The following is a 13,720-nucleotide window of genomic DNA, read 5'->3' as shown; positions in this document are numbered from 1 at the left end:
ATTTTTGTTTTTTAGGGCCCTTGGGTTCTTGGACTTATAAATAAGCCCTGGCTTATCATAAAGCCCGCAGCATTCCCACACATGATTAAAGTTACTCTGTATCTTTTTGGGCCTTGAAACCAAGAGCTTTTGCTTCTTCCTTCATAATGAAAGTGCGAGATGGCATCTGTTTCCAGAATAAGCCCGTTTCATCCATGTTGAAAACTTATTCAGGCTTATAGCCTCCTTCCTCATTGATGTCTTTGAACGTGTTGTTCATGTATTCCTCGGCTCTGGCTTTATCCGCAGAGGCAGTCTCTCCGTGCAGAGAAACACTCTTGAGTCCAAAGCGTTTCTGAAATTTGTCAAACCAGCCCTTGCTGGCACTGAATGGGGTTGGTCTGGTTGGAGAAGCACTTGAACGTCCTGCTTCAGCGTCAATGTCGCTGTCCTCTTCTTCATTCTCATCACCGTCGTGATCATCCCTTTTTGCTGCTAAACAATCATACAGTTGCTTGGCCTTCGTCAGGATGGTGTTTGTATCCAGCGAGATATTCTTTTTTTCTGCAATTGTTTATCCACACAGCTAATGCAGATTTCATCTTCACAATGATCTTATTGCGGGAAGTAACCACGCTCTTTGCTATTTTGTTGAAAGTCATTGATGCCGTAGACCTGATATTCTTCTTGTCCTTCTCTATATAGCGAACCATAGACTCGTTGATCCCATAATGGCGGCCAACAGATGCATAGCTTCTCCCTTCCTTCAACATGTCGAGAAGTTCCACCTTCTCTTTTATGGTAAGCATCTTCCTCTGGTGCTTGGGTTCATTGTCAGAATCCTTAGAAGATGCAGAACGTTCGGTTGGCATCGTAGGGCTTGCAATAAATTCATTCTTTAAGGAAAATTTCACAAAACACAACACTGCAGAGCAAAACTACGCACAGCGATCGGAGGTAGGAGTGAAGTGGACAAGGCAAGATGCTGAACTTACGTGCACAGTACAGGATAGCAGACAGACTGACGCTACGGTTACTGAGCCAGTCAGCGCCCAGGATACACAAGACAGTACTCTGGTTGGTTGCTTTCCATCAATCAGCCAATCGTGTGCCGTGTACAATCTCACGTAGGCAAATGAGCTCAAGCGTACATCTCATTTTCAGTGTAATATATGTGTTCGTCCGCAAAAAAAATACATACTGTAAACAGTGTACAGTATTTTATTTCGATTTAATGTTCTTTTAATGTAAGAATCATTTATTATATATATATATTTTTGAAAATTTTTACGCAAAAATTATTAACCATAAATACTACACATATAAATATGTATACAGTACCGCAAAGTCCTGCAATATAGTGAAAAATCGATAAATAATTAAATATAATATTTTTAAAAATCCTGCGATACAGTGAGACCGTGATAAGTGAACTGCGATATAGAGAGGGAGTACTGTATAAGGAAGCAGAAAACACCCAATAAGAACAGCAAAAAGAAAAAAGAATTTTAAAAAATGAGGATATGTACTCTAAGGAGCTTCTGGAACTACTTCAAGCATACTAACATTTGCATCATGGGGGTGCCAAAAGGAGAAGAGAGTGTGTTACCAGTGGACAAGCTCGTACCCTTGCCTCCCCTTCTCAGTGAGCCAAGGTGCCCGATGCTCGATGTTCGGCAGGCTGTGTGGCGCTGCAGGGAGGAGGGAGTGTCTCTTTGTGGGTGGCGAGAGGCGTCTGGAGGCTCAGCTGATAATGACATCTTGGTTCATGACTGCCCAGCCCAGAGGCAGTGGGAACCCTGGCAGTCATGGCCAGTGGCAGGATGCCAACTCTCCCAGTGGGAGTGGTGGTTGGGCCTGGCTGCAATGGAGCATTCACCTGGAGATGACTGAGCCACCCTGATGCAGCCTGATGCCTTCCCTGAAGGCAGGAGAGTGGGGCCATCTCAGATGCAGTGAAGTCAGGAGAGTTTCCCCTACTGGCGGCAGAAGGGGTTTTACACTGAGTATGCTGAAAGCTGGAAGGATGAATGGACAGAGCCCAGGTACGTCTAGAAAGCTGGAAAGATGAATGAATGCAACCCAGCATGCTAAGGGCTAGAGGAATGAATGGTTAGGGCCCCATGGTGCCTCTGCCCATATGGTACCAGATTGGGGATGGGATCAAGGGAAGCAGGCACATGTGCCATAGAAGTCAGAATGGTGAGGTGCTGAACCAAAGAGGCCTGTTGTTCTAATCTGGGGAAAGAAGAGATTGGTTGGGAGGTGGACCCACCAAAGTGCCTAAAGTTTAGGAGGTTAATTGGTCTTTCTGAGAAAGCTCCTGGCCCGTCCCACACCCAAAACAGATATAGGGGAACAAAGAAACGCTTTCTCTTTTGCTTGTGCTCACTCTCTTGCTTGTCACTCAGGACAGCTCTGCTCTTACTTGTCACTCGCTGTTTGGGACCTGCAGTAGGCCAGTTCACTGACCTGTCTTCTCCATGGGCCATGTGGCCTTAGTAGCTGCATGGCGCATGACCTCCAGGAGGGAGTCTCTTTCTTGCTGACCTGGTGAAGCATTTGCTGGTGTGTTTCCATGCTCTGCCGTCCAGGAGCAAATGGCCTTGCAGCCCTAGCAGCCATATGGCCATGACTGCGCTTGGCTTCACACACAGCTTCCAGGAGGGGGCCTGAAGCCAAACAGCAGCTGGGAACAAGCTAACCTGTCTGGATGACCACTTAGCAGCTGCCCTGGGCTACAAGGGACAGTACTTTAAAATGAAGCAGGAACTCTGGGCACTGCCTTTTTGTCTTGGTCTTGCTGACGATGGCTTGGTTTTGTCTGAGTTTTGCAGAGGAGATGAGCTTTGAGATGGGGAGCCCCCCCATTCTCCAAGACAGTGCAGCATCCAGATAAAAACCTTTTTTCTTTTGTATCAGCACCTACCTCATGAGTTTGGCTCTTGTGGCAACAGGCAACCAAAGCCCTGCCCCCCGTTTTTTGTTCAATAACAAGAGCAAGAAATTGAAAACCTTATCTGAAAAAATAATGACAGAAAACTTCCCTACCCTAGTAAAGGAAATAAAGATACAAATCCACAAAGCATAGAGAGTCCCAAGCAAGATGAACTCAAGGAGGCCCACACAAGACACATTGTAATTAAAATGCCAAAGGCTAAAGACAAAGAGAGAATCTTAAAAGCAGCAAGAGAAAAGGATTTAGTTTTGTACAAGGGAGCTCCCATAGACTGTCAGCTAATTTCTCAACAGAAACTTTTTAGGCCAGAAGGGAATGACAAGACATATTCAAAGTGATGAAAAGCAAGGACCTTCAACTAAGATTACCCAGCAAAGCTATCATTTAGAATGGAAGGGCAGATAAAGAGTTCCCCAGACAAGAAAAAGTTAAAAGAATTCATCATCACCAAACTGCTATTACAAGAATTGTTAAAGGGTCTTCTTTAAGAAGAAAAAAAATGAAGGGTCAAAAATATGAATAATAAACAGCCACAAAAAGAATGAAATCTTTAAAAAATTTTTTTTTGTCTTCAAGGACATATTCTTAAAATATTTATTTCTTAGAGGGGAAGGGAGGGAGAAAGAAAGGGAGAGAAATGATGATGTGTGAGAGAAACATTTATTGGCTGTCTTTAGCATGTCCCCAACTGGGGACCTGGCCTGCAACCCAGGCATGTGCCCTGACTGGGAGTCGAATTGGAGACCTTTTGGTTTGCCGGCTGGCGCTTAGTTTACTGAGCCACACCAGCCAGGGTAAAGAAGAAAATCTTACCGTTTATATCAGCATGGGTAGACCTAGAGGATATTATGCTAAGTGAAATAAGTCAGTCAGAGAAAGACAGATAACATGTGTTTCATTTATATGTGGAATCTAAAGAACAATATAAACAAACAAATGAAACAGACTTCATAGGTACAGGAAACAAACTGATGATCAGCAGAGGGGAGGGGATTGGAGTGATGGGTGAAAACGGTGAAGTGATTGAGAAGTACAGATTGGTAGTTATAAAATATTCATAGGGATGTAAAGTTCAGCACATAGGAAATATAATCAATACTAGTGTAATAAATATGGTGCCAGTGCGTACTGGAAATATTAGGGGCAACACTTTGTAAAGTATATGATTGTCTAACCACTATGCTGAAACTAATACCAAATAATATTGAATGTGAACTGTTAATTGGAAAAAATTTTTTTTAAACAATGTTATTTATTTATTTATTATTGTTATTATTTAATTTTTAGAGAGAGGGGAAAGGAGAAAGAGAGGGAGAGAAACATCACCGTGTGGTTGCCTCTCATGCGCCTCCAACTGGGGACCTGACGTGCAACCTAGTCATGTGCCCTGACTGGGAATCGAACCAGTGACACTTGGCTCGCAGGCCAATGCTCAATCCACTGAGCTGCAGCAGCCAGGGCTTGAAAAATATTTTTTTAATTAAAAAAGAAAAACGTACAGGTGCCATGAGGTAGGCAAGCTGCAGGCCTTAGTGTGGACATTTAGAAATTATCTATAATTAGGCTTTTGAGAGTTGCTTCTCTCCCCACCTGCAAATCTTGTGTGAAGTTATGAATAGCTAAGGGCGTCCCTAGGAACATTTTGCTTGTTAGTACCATGACTGCTGCTCTTTTAAAAAAGTGTTTTAGAATACCACAATTTATTTGTGTGTTCTTACATTGATGGACATATGGAATTGTTGGAGTGTTTTGGTTTTTTTTTGGTTTTTGGTCACTTCAAATAAAGTTTCTATGATCGTTCATGTGCAAGCCTTTATACATGCTTTCATTTATTTTGTGTGTATACCTAGGAATGAAATGACTGGATCCTATGTGGATATACGGTTAACCCTTTAAGGAGTTTCCAAACAGGTTTCCAGAGTGGCTGTGTAATTTTACATTCACAACAGCAGTGTATGATAATTCCAGTTTCTCCACATGCTTCCAAACACTTGGTGTACATGGTATGGCCCATTTTTTTTAATTTTAGCTATCCAGATAGATGTGTATGTACCTTATTGTTTTAATTTGCATTTCCCTAATGGCTAATATTGCCTGGAATCCTTTTAAGTCTATTGAAACTTGTTTTATGGTCCAGAATATTGTCTGTTGGTAAATGTTCCACGAGGACTTGCTTGAAAGGAATATGTATTCTGCTTTCATTGGCTGGAATGTTCTGTAAATGTTATGTAGGTTGAGGTGCTTAATAGTATTATCACGGCTCCTGATAAGATAAGCTTTGTTGAAAATGTTATAATTCAAGTGTGGTTGTCATAGCAAGGTGCAGAAATGGGGATAGTTCCTCCCTATGAAGTACTATGCTTACAGTGTGATTTCTGTGACCGTGCTTCTGTAGTTGGAGTTAACTCTGGTTACAGACCTTGTTCTGCTATCCTCTCTAAATTGTCCCCACATCTGTAGCAGAAACAATATAACTTGTTAGTAAATTTCTCATATTAGAATAATCCTGCAAGAACCAGCGCTATCCATGTGTAGCTGGTTGCAGAGTGGGTTCTTCCCCCCAGATGTTTCTGTAACTTGCTGTGTCCATTTTTGGGAGAGAGGGCCCACTTGCTTGCTTTGACTGCTCCAGTGTACTTGGCTTGGTTTCCGGGTTCTGCTAATTTTCTAAGAAAGGACAGGTTTATATTTTAGTCTTACGTTTTTTGTTTGTTCGTTTGTTCTTAAATTTTATTTATTGATTTGAGAGAGAGAGAGAAACATCAATTTGTTGTTCCACTTATTTATGCATTCATTGGTTGATTCTTGTTATGTGCCCTGACTGGGGATCAAACCCACAACTTTGCCATATTAGGACGACACTTTAACCAACTGAACTACCCAGCCAGAGCCCACAGTATTATTATTATTATTATTTTATTTTATTTTTTTTCTTTCTGAAAGCCTGTGAATTGAGAACTTTGGGCTTGGATCATAAGAACCATCCCCAAATCATCATTGACTTACCAAAGAAAATATAAAGTGGAAATAAATAAATAAATTTTAAAAAAGATTATAAACTTTAAGAATAAATTTGGTTAAATGTATTTTATTGTTGAAAAAAATATATAAAGTGGACTTCAAAAAAATTATACTTTGATTTATCTTTGCTTGTTCTAACATGGTAACCTATAAAAGGGCCTCTTCAGTTAATTATTTGTTTATAAAACATTGGGTTAATGTTTCAGAATGAATGACTTTGTACTTTGTGTTCAGTTAGTAGCTTCACTGTTGAAATAATTAGGAATATTAAGGACAAATTAGCCAGTATGGATTCCAGGTTAAATACCCAGCAAGATTCTCACTAGACATCACATGCTTTAGGAATGAAGGCTTTTTGAGTTAAGGAGGGAGTCATTCAACTATTTCAAGAAATCAGCTGATGAAGGAACCTCCGAGCCCAGTGTCTCAAACACTCAGGGCCTTGAGATGGAAGGATGGTGGCTGCCATCTCTTCCCATTGTTGGGGGAGAAAAGGGAGATGCTGTCTCTGGCTCAAGAATCTGGGACTATTAGGGTAAGTTAGCTTGAGCTGGTGCAGTTCTGGTCTGGCTTTATGGCACATGTCGTCAACATCTGCCAGTCTGCCCAGTGCTGAGGAGGCCCTGAGGAATATCTGTGGATGGTGTGGATTATGGGTTTGGCCTCAGCCAGGGCTCATGCCCATCATAGTCTTAGCTCTCATTCTCCACCCTTGAAACACCCTCCCCTACACCTATCCCTAAGGAATCATATGCTGAAACCCTCCTACCTTTCTTGGTTTCATGTATGGCCCTTCCCTCCTTTTGTGGTCAAAGGTCACCTCTCCTTGGCCTAACTGCCTCATCTTTTTTTCTGTCTCTTTTACCGCTGTCTTTCCATGTTCTTTCTTGCCTGTCTTTGCTTTCTTTTTTTGTCTTTTTCTCTTTATTTTTTCTTTCTCTTTAAAGTTTTTATTATGAAAAGTTCAATTTTATACAAAAGTAGAGAGAATAGTGTAATGCTTCCCCAGTATCCCAACCCCAGCCTCAGCAGCTCTTGGTCATGGTCATTTGGTTACATATATGTATCCATATATGTACCTTAGTCCCAGGTTTTTTAAGTATCTCTAAATACTTCAGTAAGTATATGTTTTAAAAAAAAACAATGTGCTTCCCTGGCTGGGTGGTTCAGTTGGTTGGAGTGTTGTCCTGTACACCAAAAAGATTGTGGGTTCGATCCCCAGTCGGGCCACATACCTAGGTTGCAAGTTCGATCTCTGCTTAGGGCATGTATGGGAGGCAACCATTCAATGTCCCCCCCACCTTCCTCTTTCTCAAAAATGAATAAAACATGTCCTCACGTGAGGGTGAGGAAGCAGTGTGCTTAAATTAACAACAACAATTCCTTAATATCAAGTATTAAGTCAGTATTCAATATCCAGGATCACTATTCAGATTTCTAACTGTCTTGTAAATAGGATTTTTAAAATCAGATTTATTTGAATCAGGATCCAAAAAGTCCTTACATGGCAATAGGTTGATATGTCTCCTAAGTCTCTTAACAAAGGCTTACTCTCTGCATCCTTTTTTTTTCTCCTTGAAAATAGCAGGTCATTTATCTGTTTCTTTCAAGGTCCTCCTGAATTGGATTTTTCTGACTACATCCCTGCGATATTGTTGAAACATTTTGCTTTGATCATTGTATTTCCTGTAAATTGGTAATTGGATTCAGGTTTGATTTAGGTGGTGTCATATACTTCCATTAGGAGGCACTTGGTGTCTGGTTGTCTTTTTGTGCCATTAGGAGGGTCCATTACTTCATCAAGGAATGCAGGATGGTCACCATTTAATCCCATCATTCCTTATTCTATTATTGGCTGGAATTCTCCTTAAAAAGACACTTCCCCTCATGACTACCATTGCTTAACCTGAGTAACAGTGTGTATAGGAAAGGCAGGATAACTACTTGGTTCTTTCCCTTTATTAGTTTTTACAATGAGAAATTGGTCCACTAGCATCCTCCAATGATGAGTGGTTATTTTTTACCATAATTTTGCTTTCATTGATTGAAATGTGAAGTGTTTCAGTCTGTTGTATTTATCATTGTCATCAGTGTTTATATGGTCTCATTTTTTTCTGCGAAAGCCTGTTTAGGTTGGCTCCTGAGTTCTTTGATGTGACCTAATAAAGTCTTTGATAGCTGCTTTGCTTTCAGATATGACAGTATATTCCAGGCTCAACTTACATATCTGCTGGCATTTCTCCAAGGATCCCTACTCCTTTTAATGGAAGTGGAATTTAAATACCGCAGCCTAGCTGCGACAGGTGCTCACTGTTAATTGGATAGAATTAAAGGGTTTTTGTTTTGTTTTTAATATATCATGAGTGATACCTCATAGTGATGTGGAGGATCCCAGTTCTCAACAACACTTGGAATAATGGAATTAGAATATTCTATGTTGCTGCTGAAAAATTTAGTGATAATCTCATTTTCTTTTATAAAGTCACTTGGTTTCCACATAGCTATTCAAAGGCTTTATTTTCTTTTAAAGTCTAAAAAATTTACCACACTTAGTCTTGAAGTAGGTCTTTTGTGTTTAGGATTTGATATTCTTAGGTATCCTGTGTAGTCTTTCCATATGTAGTTAATTTTTTTAGGGAAGTTCTCTTAAAATATAGCTTTTTAAAATTTATTATTTACTTATTTTAATTTTTTCCATTACCATGTATCCCTCTGTACCATCCCCCCTACAACCAGTCACCACACACTGTTGTCCATGTCCACGAGTCCTGTACTTTGATTTTTTTTTTCCTCAGGGACTTCTGTTAACCATACTAATACACCTTTGCTTTCAGTATTTGTCATTTTCTCTTGAATCCTTTTTCTCTTTTTATTCATTTATTTTTAAAAGATTTTATTTATTCATTTTAGAGGGCATGAGAGGGAGAAAAACATCGATGCGCAATGTGCGATCAGGCTGCCTCTCATACGCCCCCAACCAGGGACTTGGCCTGCAACTCAGGCACGTGCCCTCATTGGCAGTAGAACCCATGCGTGACCTTTCAGTTCACAGGCTGGTGCTCAGTCCACTGAGCCACACCTGCCAGAACTATTCATTTATTTTTAAGAGCTTCTTGAAATATAATTTATGTGACATAAGATTCACCCACTGTAAGTGTACAATTCAGTGAATTTTAGTAAATTTATAGTTATGCAGTCATTGCCACAGCTTAGTTTTGTAATATTTCCACCCCCAAGAAAGACCTCTCATGCTCTTAGCAGTCAATCCCAGTTTAGTCCCACAATTTCCAGGCAACCACTGCTCTGTTTTGTATTTCTATAGATCCGTCTTTTCTGGAAATTTCCTATAAATGAAAGAACATAATTTGTGGTCTTTTGTGTCTGGCTTTTTTACTTAGCTGAGTGTTTTTGAGGTTCATTCGTGTTGCAGTATGTATCAGTATTTCATTCCTTTTTATGGCTAAATAATAGTCTACTGTATGGATAGATCACATCTTGTTTATCCATTCCTCAATTGATGGGCATTTGGGTTGCTTTTGCTCTTTTGGTATTATGATTAATGTTGCTTGTTCTGGGTATTTGTATATACATCTTTTTTGGGGCTATGTTTTTTTCTCTCGGGTAGATACCTAAGAATGGAGTTGCTTTGTTTTGTGGTAAGCTTATGTTTAACTTTTCAAGACTCTGCTGAATGATTTTCCAAATGGGCCAGACCATTTTACATTCCTCTTAGCAATATATGAGGTTCGTTTTTTCACATCCTTGCCAATCCTTGTCATTGTCAGTACTTTTGATTACAGCTCTCTGGTGAGTGATATAGCTTGTGGTTTTAACTTGCATTTCCCTAAGAACTCATGATTTTTATTCTTTTTTAAGATTTTATTTATTTTTAGAGAGAAGGGAAGGGAGGGAGAAAGGGAGAGAAACATCATGTATTAGTTGCCTCTCACACACTCCTTGACCAGGTGCTGAAGCTGCAACCCAGGCATATGCCCTGCCCAGGATTCGAACCAGTGGCCTTTCAGTTTACAGGATGATGTCCAACCAACTGAGCCACACCAGGCAGGGCAAGACTCATGATCTTGAGCATCTTTTTGTGTGCTTATAAGCCATTTGAATATTTTCTTTGATAAAATAACTGTTTAAATCTTTATTTTCCCTTAGTCTGTGTCTTTTAGTTTTACTAATAGTGTCTTTTGAAGTACAAAACTTTTAAATTTCGATGAAATCCAGTTTATATTTGGAAATATAAATGTATCTTCTTACCAAAGAGTTTCATTCTCTGTAACATTCACGTGTGAATTATTCTACTTACTTTTTATGATTTTTAGGTTTACCTGCCTAAGTTGTTTTTCCTAAGGAGTTTGCACAGCTCTTGGAACGGATGGGTAGATCAATGCTATGTGCAATAGTCTAGATACTGGCTAGAATAATATCTAAAATGTCAACACTGATGGTCTTTCCACTCAAGAAGCATGAGATCAAGATTTTATTCCATGACTCGTGGTCCCAGGTGCTGTTGGCATGTTTTCCCAGGATACTTACTACCTGTTCTCTGTCTGGAGCTCTTGGTGGCCTTTTTAAAAAATATTTTGTTTATTTATTTTTAGAGAGAGAGGAAGAGAAGGAGAGAAACAACAATGTGTGGTTGCCTCTTGCACATGCCCAGCGGGGGAACTGGCCTGCAACCCAGGCATGTGCCCTGGCTGGGAATCAAACCAGCGACCCTTTGATTCACAGGTCGGCACTTACTCCACTGAGCCACACCAGCCAGAGCCTCTTTTTTTTTTTTTTTTTAACTTACTGATTTTCAGAAAGAGAGAGACTGAAACAGAGAGAGAGATACATAGATTTGTTGTTCCACTTGTTTATGTGTTCATTGGTCGATTATGTTCCATGACTGGGGACCAAACCTATAACCTTGGAATTTCAGTATGTCAGCCTAATCAACTGAGCTACCCAGCCAGGGCTTATTGGTGGCCTCTGGATCAGAGGAACCTGAAATTCTCATTTTCAGCACCACGCCTTGCAAGTAGGCTGCTTCTCTGAAAGTGGTGAAAAGGTTAAGTGCTTGATACACCCCCAATTTTGTAAAGGCTTGGGTAACATATTCTCACTTGGCAATTGCAGGTAAAGGACTTAACGAAATACTTGGATCCCAGTGGGCTTGGTGTGATCAGTTTTGAAGACTTCTACCGAGGGATCACGGCGATCAGAAATGGAGGTCAGTCATCCCCACTCTGTGCTTCCATCACCTTTCCCCTTCCTCAGCTCCACCACTGTCCTTCCCTCACGCTCAGCTACCCCTATCAGTGACCCTCACTCCTGAGACTCCCTGTGCTGAGCTTAACGTCTTTCCTTTTCTTCGAAGCCCCTAAAATGCCCCAGGTTTCAGGATGCTTTCTCTTCTTTCTTATTCTTTGCTCATCACATACCCTGTCTTCCAGAATTGACTGGCTCAGCTACTTTTCCTTAATGTTAGAAAACTACTGCCTCTTTCCCCAAAGAGTTTTTAATGGAAACTTTGAAACATAAAAAAAAAAATATTGAAAGGTGTACACAGGGGACACCCATATGTATATCTGTCATATGTATTCTGTAGGCAGCATTTACTATATCTGCATCATCCATCCCTCTTCCTTTCTATCCAACAATCTGTTTTCCTTTTTTCTAATGGGATGCATTTCAAATCAGTATTAATACACTTACATACACTTCAGCCTAAACACTTCAGCATGTGTATCAGCCATCACATAGAGTCAGTATTTGTTTTCAGTCTTTTCTGAGTAAAAACATACCTACAGTGAAACCTTAAGTGTACCATTCTATGAATTTTGACAAATTATATCTGGTAATGCAAATTGCTTTCAAGAGTTATTAACATCATCACAGACTGTTAACCTCATGGATTTACTGTAATCCCTCCTTTCTGTTGGTACCTTCTTTGCATATTTTTGTCACCTTAGATTTGTTTTGCCTGTCATGGATTTCATGTAAATAAGATCATCAGTATTTGCTCTTTCATCTGTCTTCTCCTGTGTGTGATGTTTCTGAGATTTATCCGTCTTGTTTTAGTATATCAGGGGTTTGTTTTTCTGTTATGGAGGAGGGCTCCATCATATGCTTATACCCCAGGGATGGACACTTGTTTGGGGCTATGATATTCCCAGTTTGGGACTATATATAAAGCTTCTAGTAACATTCATGTGCAAGTGTGTGTAGACACACATTTTCACATCCTTGGGGCCTATACTTCGTAGTGAGGTGACTGGTCATGTGCATACGAGTTTAATTTTTTAAAAATTGCCAGATGTTCTTCCAAGTGGTTCTTACCAGTTGCCCATACACTTTCCTCTTCAAATGAAACTCTGAAGCTCTGAGTAGACCTTTCCTTCTCATTCCCTATCTTCGACCAGGTTGTGTGGGGGTGACGTATTGGGAAGACACCAGTTGCAGGCTTTTTCCCTCCTTCCTGCACCTTGCCGAAGAGAGGGGCATAAAGAAATTCAGCAAGGCCCACTGTCATCACGGTGGTTCAGTAAAGGAGGAGGGTGCCCTTGGATCCAAGGTCTTATTAGCAGTTGTTGATAGAGTCTCACCTGTCTTGTCTGTCACCTCCCCAAAATTATTACCCAACAGTGTCACACAGGACCTGGGTTTCCTAAAACACCAGGTCCCTGATGGCTCTGAGTAGCAACCTCTGTATGGAGCCCTGTGTGTTACTACTTGTTCTTTTACCCAGTCAGCCCACACATGTGAACACCAGCACAGCCCAGGGACCCTGTGGTGAACTAGCAGCCAGGGTCCTTGAGCATACAGAGCACACAGTGAGGGAGGGAACAGCAGGGGAGGTGCTCCTTCTGTCAGTGTAATGGGTTGGGGGTGGGGGCCAAGCTGTACAACCTTACCCACAGCGGATGATGGCCTAAGTTGTGTTCCCTGGGACTGAAAACCAAAAGGGCCATTGAAGAGCTCTGGGCCTTGGACATGACCCTTGTGGTCTCTGTACCTTCCAGCCAGGGGTTGAGTCGGGGCTTCCTCGGATTCAGGTGGTTGAGGATCCCAGACTCCTTTCAGGTGTCAAGGCTGGGAGCAACAGTGGCAGCTGGGCCCATGGCTGCGGGCAGGAAGGAGCCCAGCGCAGTGGCCAGCGAGAGAGGGTGCTGGGGCCATCTCTGTGGCTCTGAGGCCCTCTCTCATCAAAGTCCAGGTTGGCAGCTGCTCCATTCCTTTGGGCCACAGTTAGTGTGAAATGGAGCAATCTCTGCTGCAGGAGTTCCTGGGGGGTTGTGACCTGGGAGTCAGCACCTGCTCCCAGAAAACTTGTGACACAGGCAAATGCAACCCTAGCCATGATAATAAGATTCTCTGGCCATTGACCTTCCCAGTGAGGGAGAGGAGCTGTCACTGCAGAGGCTAATTCTCTATCTGTCAAGCAGGAGGGGTTGCTGGCTCAGATGACCTGTGTGGTCAACTCATGGGTTGCATGTGTCTTGAAGTTTAGTGGCTTAAGGCGTGTTTAGATATTTATCAACCTAGTGAGAGAAAATGGTCATCTGAAAATGTTCTTTCTCCTTGAGTCCTGATCTTTCCTTAATGGCTAATCATCCACCCTGATGCACTGAGATGGGGCTTCTGCCTGCACACCCCACCCCTCTGCCCTCTTCCTTGCCCTTGCTGGGGTGTTCTCACTGCAGCTGGGGCTGGCAGAAAGGAGCCTGAGGCAAGGCCCTGGGAGGGGTTTTGGGTTCTCTATCTCTG

At 41.5% G+C, this 13,720-nt stretch overlaps 1 protein-coding gene across 2 annotated transcripts in view; it reads left to right on the top strand.

Annotated features, from left to right (window-relative positions):
- The window catches only part of RAB11FIP3 (RAB11 family interacting protein 3), a 113,496-nt gene that overhangs the window by 64,481 nt on the left and 35,295 nt on the right, over positions 1-13,720 (top strand). For both annotated transcript variants that reach the window (XM_090277376.1, XM_090277375.1), the window contains exon 2: positions 11,090-11,183. In XM_090277376.1, coding sequence (XP_090133502.1) covers positions 11,090-11,183 — 94 coding nt within the window. The remainder of the gene's footprint in view (positions 1-11,089; positions 11,184-13,720) is intronic.

The sequence above is a fragment of the Furipterus horrens genome, unplaced genomic scaffold (genome assembly GCF_987537825.1).
Source record: "Furipterus horrens unplaced genomic scaffold, mFurHor1.1.pri manual_scaffold_5, whole genome shotgun sequence".
In the NCBI taxonomy this organism is placed as follows: Eukaryota; Metazoa; Chordata; class Mammalia; order Chiroptera; family Furipteridae; genus Furipterus; species Furipterus horrens.
Note: the sequence above shows the minus strand (reverse complement) of the source record. Positions and strands in the feature narration are given on the sequence as shown.